The sequence below is a fragment of the Falco peregrinus genome, chromosome 2 (genome assembly GCF_023634155.1).
Source record: "Falco peregrinus isolate bFalPer1 chromosome 2, bFalPer1.pri, whole genome shotgun sequence".
NCBI lineage: Eukaryota > Metazoa > Chordata > Aves > Falconiformes > Falconidae > Falco > Falco peregrinus.
This window is the reverse complement of record NC_073722.1, coordinates 22,201,980-22,212,307: the sequence shown is the minus strand read 5'-3', so window position 1 is coordinate 22,212,307 and position 10,328 is coordinate 22,201,980. Positions and strand designations below refer to the sequence as shown.

The window sequence follows — 10,328 nt, the reverse complement described above, 5'->3', positions numbered from 1 at the left end:
TCGTTATTAGGGTGTGATTCTGTGACGTTTTGGATGCTTTCTCTCATTGCACAATTCACCTCATTGCCTGATTAATGGTTGTCTCCATTACGTGAATGTGCTAAGACTTAAGTAAAAGTACTTGGGGCTTATGAAAGTATAGAGCTATTCTGGAAAAAAAAAAAAAATCTGCAGCACTACAGAAACGATGATTTAGGGTCTGCACTAAAACCTTCAGCTGCCAAGCAGGCTCCTGTGCTCGTAAAATTTCTCCGTTATACAGATGTTTTCCATGCCAGAGCGAAAACACTGTTGCAAGATGTCACCAATATAAAACATGCCTGTCAAAATTTTGTATCTCGGCTTTTCCCATGTGTGGGAAAAATAATTTGCTTCTCATGGAATGGGCTTTAGAAAGACCATGACAACACAGTCTGTGTTGTAGCACTTAGACTGTAGCTTCCTACGGTGATCTAGGCAAGCCTTGAGATATTTTTCCTTCAGCCAAATCTTCTAACATGGAGGGAAAGAAAAGAGGTGGCTCCCTGGCTGTGCATCTGACCTTTTGAAAAATGAGTTCTAGCGTTGCGCTAAGGTGCTTGGCCATTCCGATTGTCCTGGCTGCTTTGGATTGCCTCCCTGTAGCTTCTGAAGCTGGCAATGTTTTTATCTTGAGGTACTGAATCATATCTTTTAAGAAGATTGAAGGGAATTAAGTCTCCAGGCTCAAGCCCTCTCCCAAGCAGCTGACAAATTTTAGTATGTTCTGTGTGGCAGTTACTGGAAATAGCTGAATTCTGCAGAGGATGAACTGGGATCCATAAAAATGTTCTTCCTACTTAAGATGACAATTTATAATTTAACTGCAGCTCCCAACTTAGTGGTGGCAGATTTACACATGGTGCCATCCAACTCTGCCTTGCTTTACACCTGAGTAGCTTCCCTGAATTGGTGCTGTGCATCTGAACGATGGGAAAAGTGTGGAAATAACCCAGAAAAGCTAGCAACTTCAAAGAAAACCTCAGCACGCTCCTAGTACGCATTGCCTTAATTAACTAGGATATTTAAAAGTAATTAAAGCCGGTATGGTTTAGGAAATGAAAGATGATGCTTACTTGGGAGATTTGTGGTTTCCTCTGTGAAAGCTAGGAGCAGAACAGAAAGAAATTCAGTTGCTATTGAGATTCACAGGTAAAATAATAGATCTCAATGCTGAGAAGTAGCCTCAAGGAGGGTGGGTAGGTAGGAAGAAATGGAGGGGGAGCAGGCCACGGAGTAGCAAGGAAGAAGGCCTTTCAGGAGGGGAGAAAACAACAAATACTGAAGACAGAAAACTTTCTCCTTCAATAAAAAAATTCACGAGCGCTGCATATCCATATAATAAGCAAATATAAGTGGAGATTCTTTCAATACAGATTTTTATTTTCCTGTATAAAAAGCCCTTGCTTCAGTTCATATTGTTTTTTTTATTGTCAGGTGCAGTATAGAAATCTCATGCAGCAGTAGACGTGATAACTGTCAGAGGCTTGGTAGGCTTTGACCCATCTTCCCACCCTGTGGAGCAGACCAGAGCTCCCCTTGAAGGGGATCCACCTTCAGCCCCTGGATTGCTCCAGTGACTTTTACATCTGGGTACTGTGAGGGGGGTAATCACTTGATAACAAAGACACAGGCTGCCAAATACAGGCAGGGCGCTAAACTCGGGACCTTCTAAACCATGGGTTGGTGGTGTGCCAGCTGCTGGAAGGCATGGTTTCCCTGCCCACTCTGAGCAATACTGCACCAGGTTTTGGGTCTTGATTGATTGGTTCACATCAATAAGATCACTGGCTCGCTTCAGTCCCTAGTCATGATGGGGTACCTGAAAGGTGATTTTTGCCTTCTTTTTTTTTTTTTTTCCGCCCCCCCGAAACCAGATTGCTTATGAAATTTTAAATGCTTCACGTTGCAGAACAATTTTTCTTTGCTTACTTGGTGTGATTACACAAAGCTCTGCAGGAAGATGTGCTGTAACCACAGTGTCATTAAATAACATTTTCCGTTGGTGGGTTTATTCTCTCCTTCATGAGAATATTTAATTGTCATTGATGCTGATGGGAATTGTGTGTCTTTGGAGGGCATGTAGATTAATACTGAGATGATTCCCTGGCCAAGGCAAACACAGCAAAACAAAAAAAATTAAAGAAAAGAATAATAATATAAAGAAAAACTCTGTTAATAAATATCTGCCTCACAATAAGTTCTGTAAAAACTCATCCTGTCATATATCCAGCTCTTTCTTGTAGTTCAGATCATACTAGGAAGGGAAGTTAAATTGCCCAAGAGGGAATGTGCCTTATAGATAAGTTCTGCAAGACAGCAGAGCGTACGCCAGAGTTAGAAAAGTATCAAGTACAAAGTCAATTGAATGGCATGCAATTATCTCCCAAATTATGAAGTGCATTTTTCAACCCCCATAGCATTTTATGGAATTGCAAGTTAGATTAAGGAATCCCACTCCACCCACTGCTGACCTTCCTCTGGCTGAAAATAACCTCTGAAAAAACACTGGGATGATTCTAACCAGCAGCTCATAAAGCTAGTTGACCTTCTGTGATGAAAACGGATTTGTGTATTAACATGTCACATTCCTGTTCCCAAAGAAATATGAGTACCATAAAAGTAGCCTGTGTTTGGTTAGTGTTAGCTTGTATTGGGATGAATGGCTTTGTGAACACAAAGCGGCAGATATGGGTTTATTTAGATATTTTAAATGTTTTTCTCCCCACCCAACAGTTGCAGCTGACAAACATGCAATTGCCTATCTGCTTTCCCTGAGAAGTCTTTAATTCTTCATGAATGGAAATACAAGTTACATGTAGAATTCATTTCTGTAATTTTATAAATAAATTTCTAACTGGAATTTGGATATTTATACGAGTGAAAAAGTGGTCTTCCTTCCCTCTCACAAATGGCCTGCTCAGAGGTGTATTTAGTGCTTCCAGGTTTCCAGGTCTGGAAGGGAATAGTCTGTCTCCAGAAGCTAGAAGGGAAAATGCAAACCTTAATTAAACCTTAATTACCACTTAAGAAGTGGTAAATTTTTTGGAGGAACTCTGCTATCCTTTTACTAAATAAAACTCACCCTGGCTGGCTGATCTTTACATTCTGTTTTGATACCATAAAGTCAGTCGTGGAGAAAACCCCTCTACTGAACCTGGGAAGATTTCTGCTTTGGGCAAAACCCATTCAGGTTCATTGGTGGGTTTCAGCCGCGATTTCCACATGGCTTCCTTTCCCACCCAGGGAATACCAAGGAAGTACAAGAGGTAGCCAAGAAAGGACAGGGATCTGTGAGTGACAGGGAAAAACTGGCTATATATATATACTCCCCCCCTGCCCCAGTAATCTCTTCATTTAGATGTATAAAGGCATTTGGGATCCAAAGTAGCAGACAGGAGAATGTCCATGAGGGCTTTTAGAAGTGCCAAACTGTCTGACTTGATGGATAACAAATAATTATGGTAGAAAACTGATTGCTTTTTAGTTTCTAAGGGCCTAGGAGTCATCTTTTTTTAAAAAAAAAAAAAACAAAAACAACCCCCAAAACCCCCAACAAAACACCAGTCTGAAAGACCTGAAATATATTTTAAAACTTTACCTACCATGTCTCCATTGCCTGAAAGCACTGAGCAGACCCAGAAAAAAAGCCAAAACTGGTATTAAGATGTCTGTAATTTCATTTCTAATTGGCTTAACGATAAAAGCTCTAGCAAGGGATAATTTGCTATTCTGTAAGGTTTGTACTAAGAATAGTTGCCTCTGATATGATTTAACCTTATTCTGACATAGATCTGTAAAGCAAATGAATATTTTATAATAAAAAGTAGAAGCATTATGATATTTTAAGGGGGTAGGGGATAAATTGTGACCTCGTAGTTCTGAGTGCACGGTTTGAGCCACCTTCAAGATGATTTGCATCGGCTGAAACCGAGTCCTTTTAAGATTCTTCAAACAGAACAGAGAAAAAAACCCTGGTGTGATAATTAGAGAAAGACCTTTACATGGGGCTGCCGGCGTACCCTCACCTTTCATCGGGTGCAGGCAGGCAATGCTTTTGAAAGGCAGGCCCGTAAACGCGTGTTACACAGTGCAACAAATACATAAGTGTCAGACTTGCCTGAATTAATGTTGCCTGCCTGGGAGGCGGAGGAGGGGGAGGGAGGCAGAGGACGAGGTCGATGGCAGTCCCAGCGCTGGTGCAGCCAATGCTGTAAATCCCGCAGCATCAGGGCTGCTGTGTCGAGGCTGGGTGAAAGCCTTGAGGAGTTGCTGAGGCAGGAGAAACTGAGGCAATGTAGGGCTTGAAGTATGTGGCCGAGGTTATTAAAGAGCAGATTTTGGCTCAGAAAACAGGGAAGAGGGTTTAAGGAAAGAAGAAAAGCTCTCTCTATAATACACCATCAGAAGTGTTTATTCTGCGGCAGTGAGAAGAACCAATAATAAGGTGTGTGCACATCAATTATTTAAAACAATTCCAGCAAATACAGACTTTGACCTCCCTCACCACCCTATTCCCCCCCAACAAAAATACTTTGAATGATCAAAATTTATTTTGATTCCTTTTTTTTCGACACCAAGTATTTGTTCAACTGGATTTGCTGTCGTCATGTAGGAGGGGAAAGAAAAAGGAAAAAAAAAAAAAGAGCTTGGGCAAGACAGTGAAGTTTTTCCTCGGCTCTGTCAGGAGGATGTCTTTTGTTTTGAAATACTACAAAAATGATAATAAGTCTTACAAAAGTTATCCGGTCACTGGAACACTGAACACTTCAGAATCTGTGTTGCTTGCCAATCATTCATTTTTGGTAGCTTTTCTAGGTAAGATAGTGAAGGAGGAATCGAATCCATAGACAGGTCCACGCCTTTGCAGTCAAGCTAGAAGGATGAACTGGAAGGAAAAAAGAGAGAACAAAGACAATGTAAGAAATGTTGTCTGACAGGGAAATTCCTATCCCAAGAACGTACGCTTAAATAAGAAAAAAGTCTCCAAAGCATCGGTTCCTGGCAGATTTATGCAGAGGTGTATGAACTTCGGTAAACGCGGACAGACTAACTGTTAAAGCTGTGTTTCACGATCTGGTATCGATGAGGATGAGTACAGTGAGGTGATCACATGAGATTTCAGCTCTTTGCAAAAGTATCTATCTACTGGCGAGAGAGAGAGGGCACTGCAGCCCCAGAGCTAAAAAGGCAAAGCGAAATAGCATGTGCAAAGAGAGCTGCTCCTGACACCAGGGGCAAACTTAATCTTACTTAACTACAATAAAATTAGACACTTGGTCTCTGCTGATTTATATACCTATGTTGTACCTGTTTTACGCAGCTGTCACACGCTCACCCACCTATTATAAACATCAATTTAAAACCCATTATAAACATAATTTGCTACTGATGGAAACTAAATGACTACTTCGGACTTGATGTCTTCCTTTAAGGTGGTCCGGCTTAGGGGAAATGAGCACCCTGCACCAAATTTATTCTCAGCCGATCATTCTGGAGATTAATAATGCTCCCCACCCCGCACGGGCTCTGCCATCGCGTGCTTTTCAGATGCGCTCCACTGGCTCAAAATTTAACATGAATGGGAAGGAAAAGGAGGGGGGGGGGGGGGAGGAAGAGGAGAAAATATCCAGCTTCTGCTTTTGTATTTTTGTATTCAGGTCACGTCCCTGCTGCCTTATTATCACATCAGAGAGTCTGGACTCATCAGTGCTTTCATTACGCAACATTTTCCTCCCCCAAGAATTTATAATTCCACCATCTTAATTTGTTTTGGGGACACTAGGCAGTCTGATTCCCTATCAGAGAGAAAATTTGTTTTATTAGAAAACATCTATGAGCAGTTAATCCCGCAACTTTATTTTAGACCTTGAGAGGTCAATGCATAATTTAGAAGGTTTTGGATTCTGTTCTGATTGCTTCTCGCTCAAAGACAACCTCAATTATACAAACTTGGTTTTCTGAGGACCAAAGTCCCACTTTGATCATCACATGTGTTGCCATAGACCCTGATGCCTGTGGCTGGCCCATCACCAGGTGGGGATGATGGAGCAGAGAGCGAGCCGCATAGTATGGCGAGACCAGGCACGGTGCAGCCCTGCAGCAGGCTGGAGGTGGGCGATGGCTTGCAGCTCCAACTGTGGCAAAGCACCCACCGAGAGAGGTGGGGGAAAAAAATCACCGTTCAGGGACAGAAATCAAAGTAGTGATGGGTTTCTAGCAGTGATAGGGCTGTGTGATACTTGAACCACATGGATAGTGCCTTATGAAACTTATGGCTCTTGGGGGCCAGCTGGGGTCTGATGGAATTAATAGGAAGACTCCCACTGCTCTTCACAGACAGTAGGTCAGGCCCTCAGTGTGGCAAGGCTCCTTTGAACCTCTGCGGGAATCCGTATTTCCAGGGGAATGGAGCAAACTGCAGCTGCAGCCCTCCAGTATGTCAAACCCCTATTGATTTACAGCCTGCCCCACATGGAGGTATTGTGAAGATGAGTACTGTAGCTTATGAATAGGAAAGAAGGGCCAGCATTATCTTTACCAGCTACAGCCCCCTTGACATGAATAAATGTTTCACCTTTATTGTGTTTGTTTTGCTGGTCTTTAAGAGTCCCAACAATTACGTGGTCAGCAATATGAAAGGCATAAAAGAAAATGAGATCATTTACAGCTTGTTCACAAAGGCTGCTCTATAATATGGTGGTCCAGAGAAATTCTGTGTTGATGGGTCCTATTACAAGTGGAAGGAATGAAGCTTTGAAATACTGTTATTTTGTCTTTGTATGACACATAATGAAGTCAATTCAAATGTCAGTTTTCAATGGAACATGAGATCTCTCAGAAATGTGGTGCTCATTCAAACTTAAATAACAATGAGGTATAAAAATATCGGGTATGTTTTAAGGACATGATGCTATTACAGAGCTGAGAGTTGGAAATAATTAATTCTTTTTTTTTTTTTTTCATAAACGCATTTTAACAGCTAAAATTTTATCAAGTGGTCTATTTAGATATTCTTCTCTGACCAAGCCTTACTTATCCAAAACTCTTCTTGGACTAGTAAACTTTGGCATTATTGGTGCTAAAAGTCAAAAGAGTGTGAATTTGTATGTAACTGACCTCCCTGGCCACCACAAAAAACAACCCAAAGCCATCAAAGCCCCACAGAATGATCCTTTTGTTTGACATTTAGTTTGCCCTAGCTTATTTTGAAGACTCCTCCTAGTTAAAAATATAAGAACTAGAAAAATTACTTCAGGAAAACGAAATCCAAACCTTCCCCCAGACCCTCCCAGCTCCCTCTTATCCCTTTTCAGCAACTACAGCTGTGAGATAAAATACCATCTGCTTTTCAGCTCACCTAATTTTAGAGACCTATACAGCTGAGCTCTTCCCCTGAACGAGTTGTCTATTGTCCTTTTACAATCAATAGAGAGGAAGAAGCAAGATTAATCTCACTCATTTAAGAAGTCTGCTTTGTGATGAGATGAATGGTGCCCTAGAAGTGCTATTTCCCTTCATCACCTATAAAATAAAGTAGATGTCTCACTTATGTGAGATGAATCCCATTTCAATATTTAAAAGCAAATGTGAGACTGGCCGATGCCTGTCTTACGTGCTTTCCTGTATCTTTGTGCGTGTCCTTGTGCCAGTAGGCTGGTGCTGCACTGGTGGGGTTGGGCACGTTGTGCTCCTGCAGCAGCTGCTGGGCTGGGGGTACCTGTCTTTGCCCTGTTCCCATCACTCCTGTGGGTCCTTCTGCAGAAGGAGTGAGGGCTGAGGTGGAGAGCGTGAGCACCAGGGGCCACGCAGGGACTTGGTGCTGGGTGTACCTCAGCATCTCCTCTGTGCAACCCAGTGGGCTGTGTGTGGGGGACCAAGGAGGGCAGCACCAGCTCCTCGCATGGGTGAGGGACCCAGACCAGGGAAGTGCTGGGACCTGGAAAAGGGCTGGAATAGTGTTGATGGAAGCAGCCAGGTGTGCTCAGAGGGGCAGTGGTGGAGGCCAGGTGGGAGGAAACGCTGTGGCAGGCAGTTGCTGTTGGAGACACTCACTGCAAGTGCCACCGCCGAGCTGGAAGCAGGGTGGCTGGCACCAGAATAGCTCTGGGAAGCGCTGAACTTGTCAATCCCAAATAAGCTAGTGTAATGATCTTGCTGGACAGTCTCATGATTTAGGAGTTTGGGAATAATAAGAGAGGTATGCAGAAGCCTAAATTAATTCGGTTAAGTGCTCTTGAAGGCCACGGTCCATGATGTGCACTGATTTGTGCTCACCAAGGCTAGCTCTCGCTAATCTGAACTGATGGTGCAACCCCAACATCCAGTTCTGTCTCCTGAGCTAGGAGGTAAGGATCAGATTCATGGGGAGGGGAAAGCACAAAGCTCCTGCAGCACCTGAAATGGCTTGTACCTAGGAACTAAGACAGGGAAGTCTGAAAACTGTAAACTACTCCATTTTGTAGGATGTTCTGAATAAAGAACATGTAGCAAAGCTTTGCCAGCTTTTGTCTTCTTGAGAAAGCGTGTTACAAGGCTAAAATGCCTAAATGGTATTTGTTCCCTCGGCTTAAATTTCCCGATGAGTTACTGCCCTCTCTTGTCGACCTTTCCCACACAGATATGAGAAGAAAGCACAGTTCATAATGATGATATTTTCCATTTACTATTAGCACAAAAGGCAGATATTTGAAACTAAATGTACATCTGATCTAGATATACGGTAGGTAGATATGCAGGCAGAAAAATGTGCGCGTTATATATGTGTGTGTGTGTGTGTGTGTGTGTTGCATAGTGGATATGCTTGTCCTTTCAACTCCATTAAAGTCTATAGAAAGAATCTATTCTTCAACAGGTAGTAGTTGTTTTTTTTCCCCAAAACCTTAACAAATACCTTTGATCATTAAAGGTGGGTTTTTTTCTATAGTAGCTTGCAGACTGAGACTCTAAATGACTAACCCAATCTTTTACTTTGAAAGCTTCAGAGCAAAAACATTTCTTTCCAGATGGACACAAAATTGTCAATATTAGGTTATTGTCAGTACACTGCTTGCATGGCCTGCTTAGATTTTAAAAGGTTTTGATAGTGTTTTAAGGAGCCCTATAGCATTATGACAAAATATTTGATGCGAATTCACATCTTGGAGCTCTGGCACAGCTGCTTTAGGAACCCAACAGATGTGACGAAAAAGCTGATCAGGGTGGCATAGTAGGAACATCCCAAAGACAGGCAATAGGTGTCACCGAGATCTGGGATGAGGGCCACCTCACTGCCTTGCACCTCAACACAACCTACATGGCTCCAGTAAATCAGGATATATCTTGTGAAGGTAAAATAATACCCAAACTGAACCCAACAGAAGAAAGAGCACAGACTGTCATCAGTTATTACAGGAATCCCAGGGAAGCAGGTTAGGTGAGAATTTAGCCCACCTTCTTCTATGAAGACCACAATGATGGTACATTAATAGAATCATAGAAGCATTTGGGTTGGAAAAGACCTTTGAGATCATTGAGTCCAACCGCTAACCCAGTGCTGCCAAGCCCACCACTAATCATGTCCCTAAGTGCCACATCTATGTACTACATGTATCATCAACACTGGGGGTCCCGACTGAAAAGTGCTGAATATTCCCCTATAAAATGATAGGAAAACTTGCAGGGTTGGGGGGCAAAAAACAGTGGAAACAAACATGGAAAAAACCCAGCGGATGACCAACCTCACAGTCCAGCGAGAGATGTTCCCATCCTTTGCTTGTGTCCTGACAGACCGCAATTTGCCATGTACACTGAAGTCAATCCGTCCTACACACAGTTTCTGGTACCTCCCGGTGAACAGAGGAACTAGGCTATGCACAGATCCCGGTCTGGATAAAGAGTAATGCCATGTAGCTCTGTATTATTTCCTGGAAGCTGACAAAAGGGGTCGATGCTAATAACTGTCAGCACGTGCATATAAACAGTTGTTGGGTTTGGGTTTTTTATTCTTCTGTGGTTTTTTGGATTTTTTGTTTTCTTTTTTTTGTTCTTTTTTTCTTTTTTTTTTTTTTTAATAGAAAGAGCATTATTCATGAGGTCCTCTACTGACGATCACAAGTGAGTTGGAGAAGCAAGGGGTTTGACGGTGAATGAAATCGTCCTTGTTTGGGTCGCCCGTCCTTGTTTGGGTCGTCTGCCCCTGTGTGCTACCTGACCTTCTGCAGCTCCTGTCTCAGCCAGGAGGGCAGGGGCTGCCCCAGCCTGTGCAGCAGCTTGGACAACTCCACGTTGTGGTCTCTGTAGTAGCTTGACAGAAACGCTCGAGACTGAGA

The 10,328-nt window shown here is 42.7% G+C and overlaps 1 protein-coding gene across 5 annotated transcripts in view; it reads right to left on the bottom strand.

Annotated features, from left to right (window-relative positions):
* Positions 1-4,403: 4,403 nt before the first annotated feature.
* LOC101915116 (bifunctional heparan sulfate N-deacetylase/N-sulfotransferase 4) overlaps positions 4,404-10,328 on the bottom strand; it is a 161,046-nt gene continuing 155,121 nt past the window's right edge. For all 5 annotated transcript variants that reach the window (XM_055796841.1, XM_055796839.1, XM_055796842.1 and 2 more), the window contains 2 exons: positions 9,738-10,322; positions 4,404-4,906 (listed from right to left, as the gene is read on the bottom strand). In XM_055796841.1, the coding sequence (XP_055652816.1) occupies positions 10,203-10,322 (120 nt within the window). In that variant the 3' untranslated portion in view covers positions 4,404-4,906; positions 9,738-10,202. The remainder of the gene's footprint in view (positions 4,907-9,737; positions 10,323-10,328) is intronic.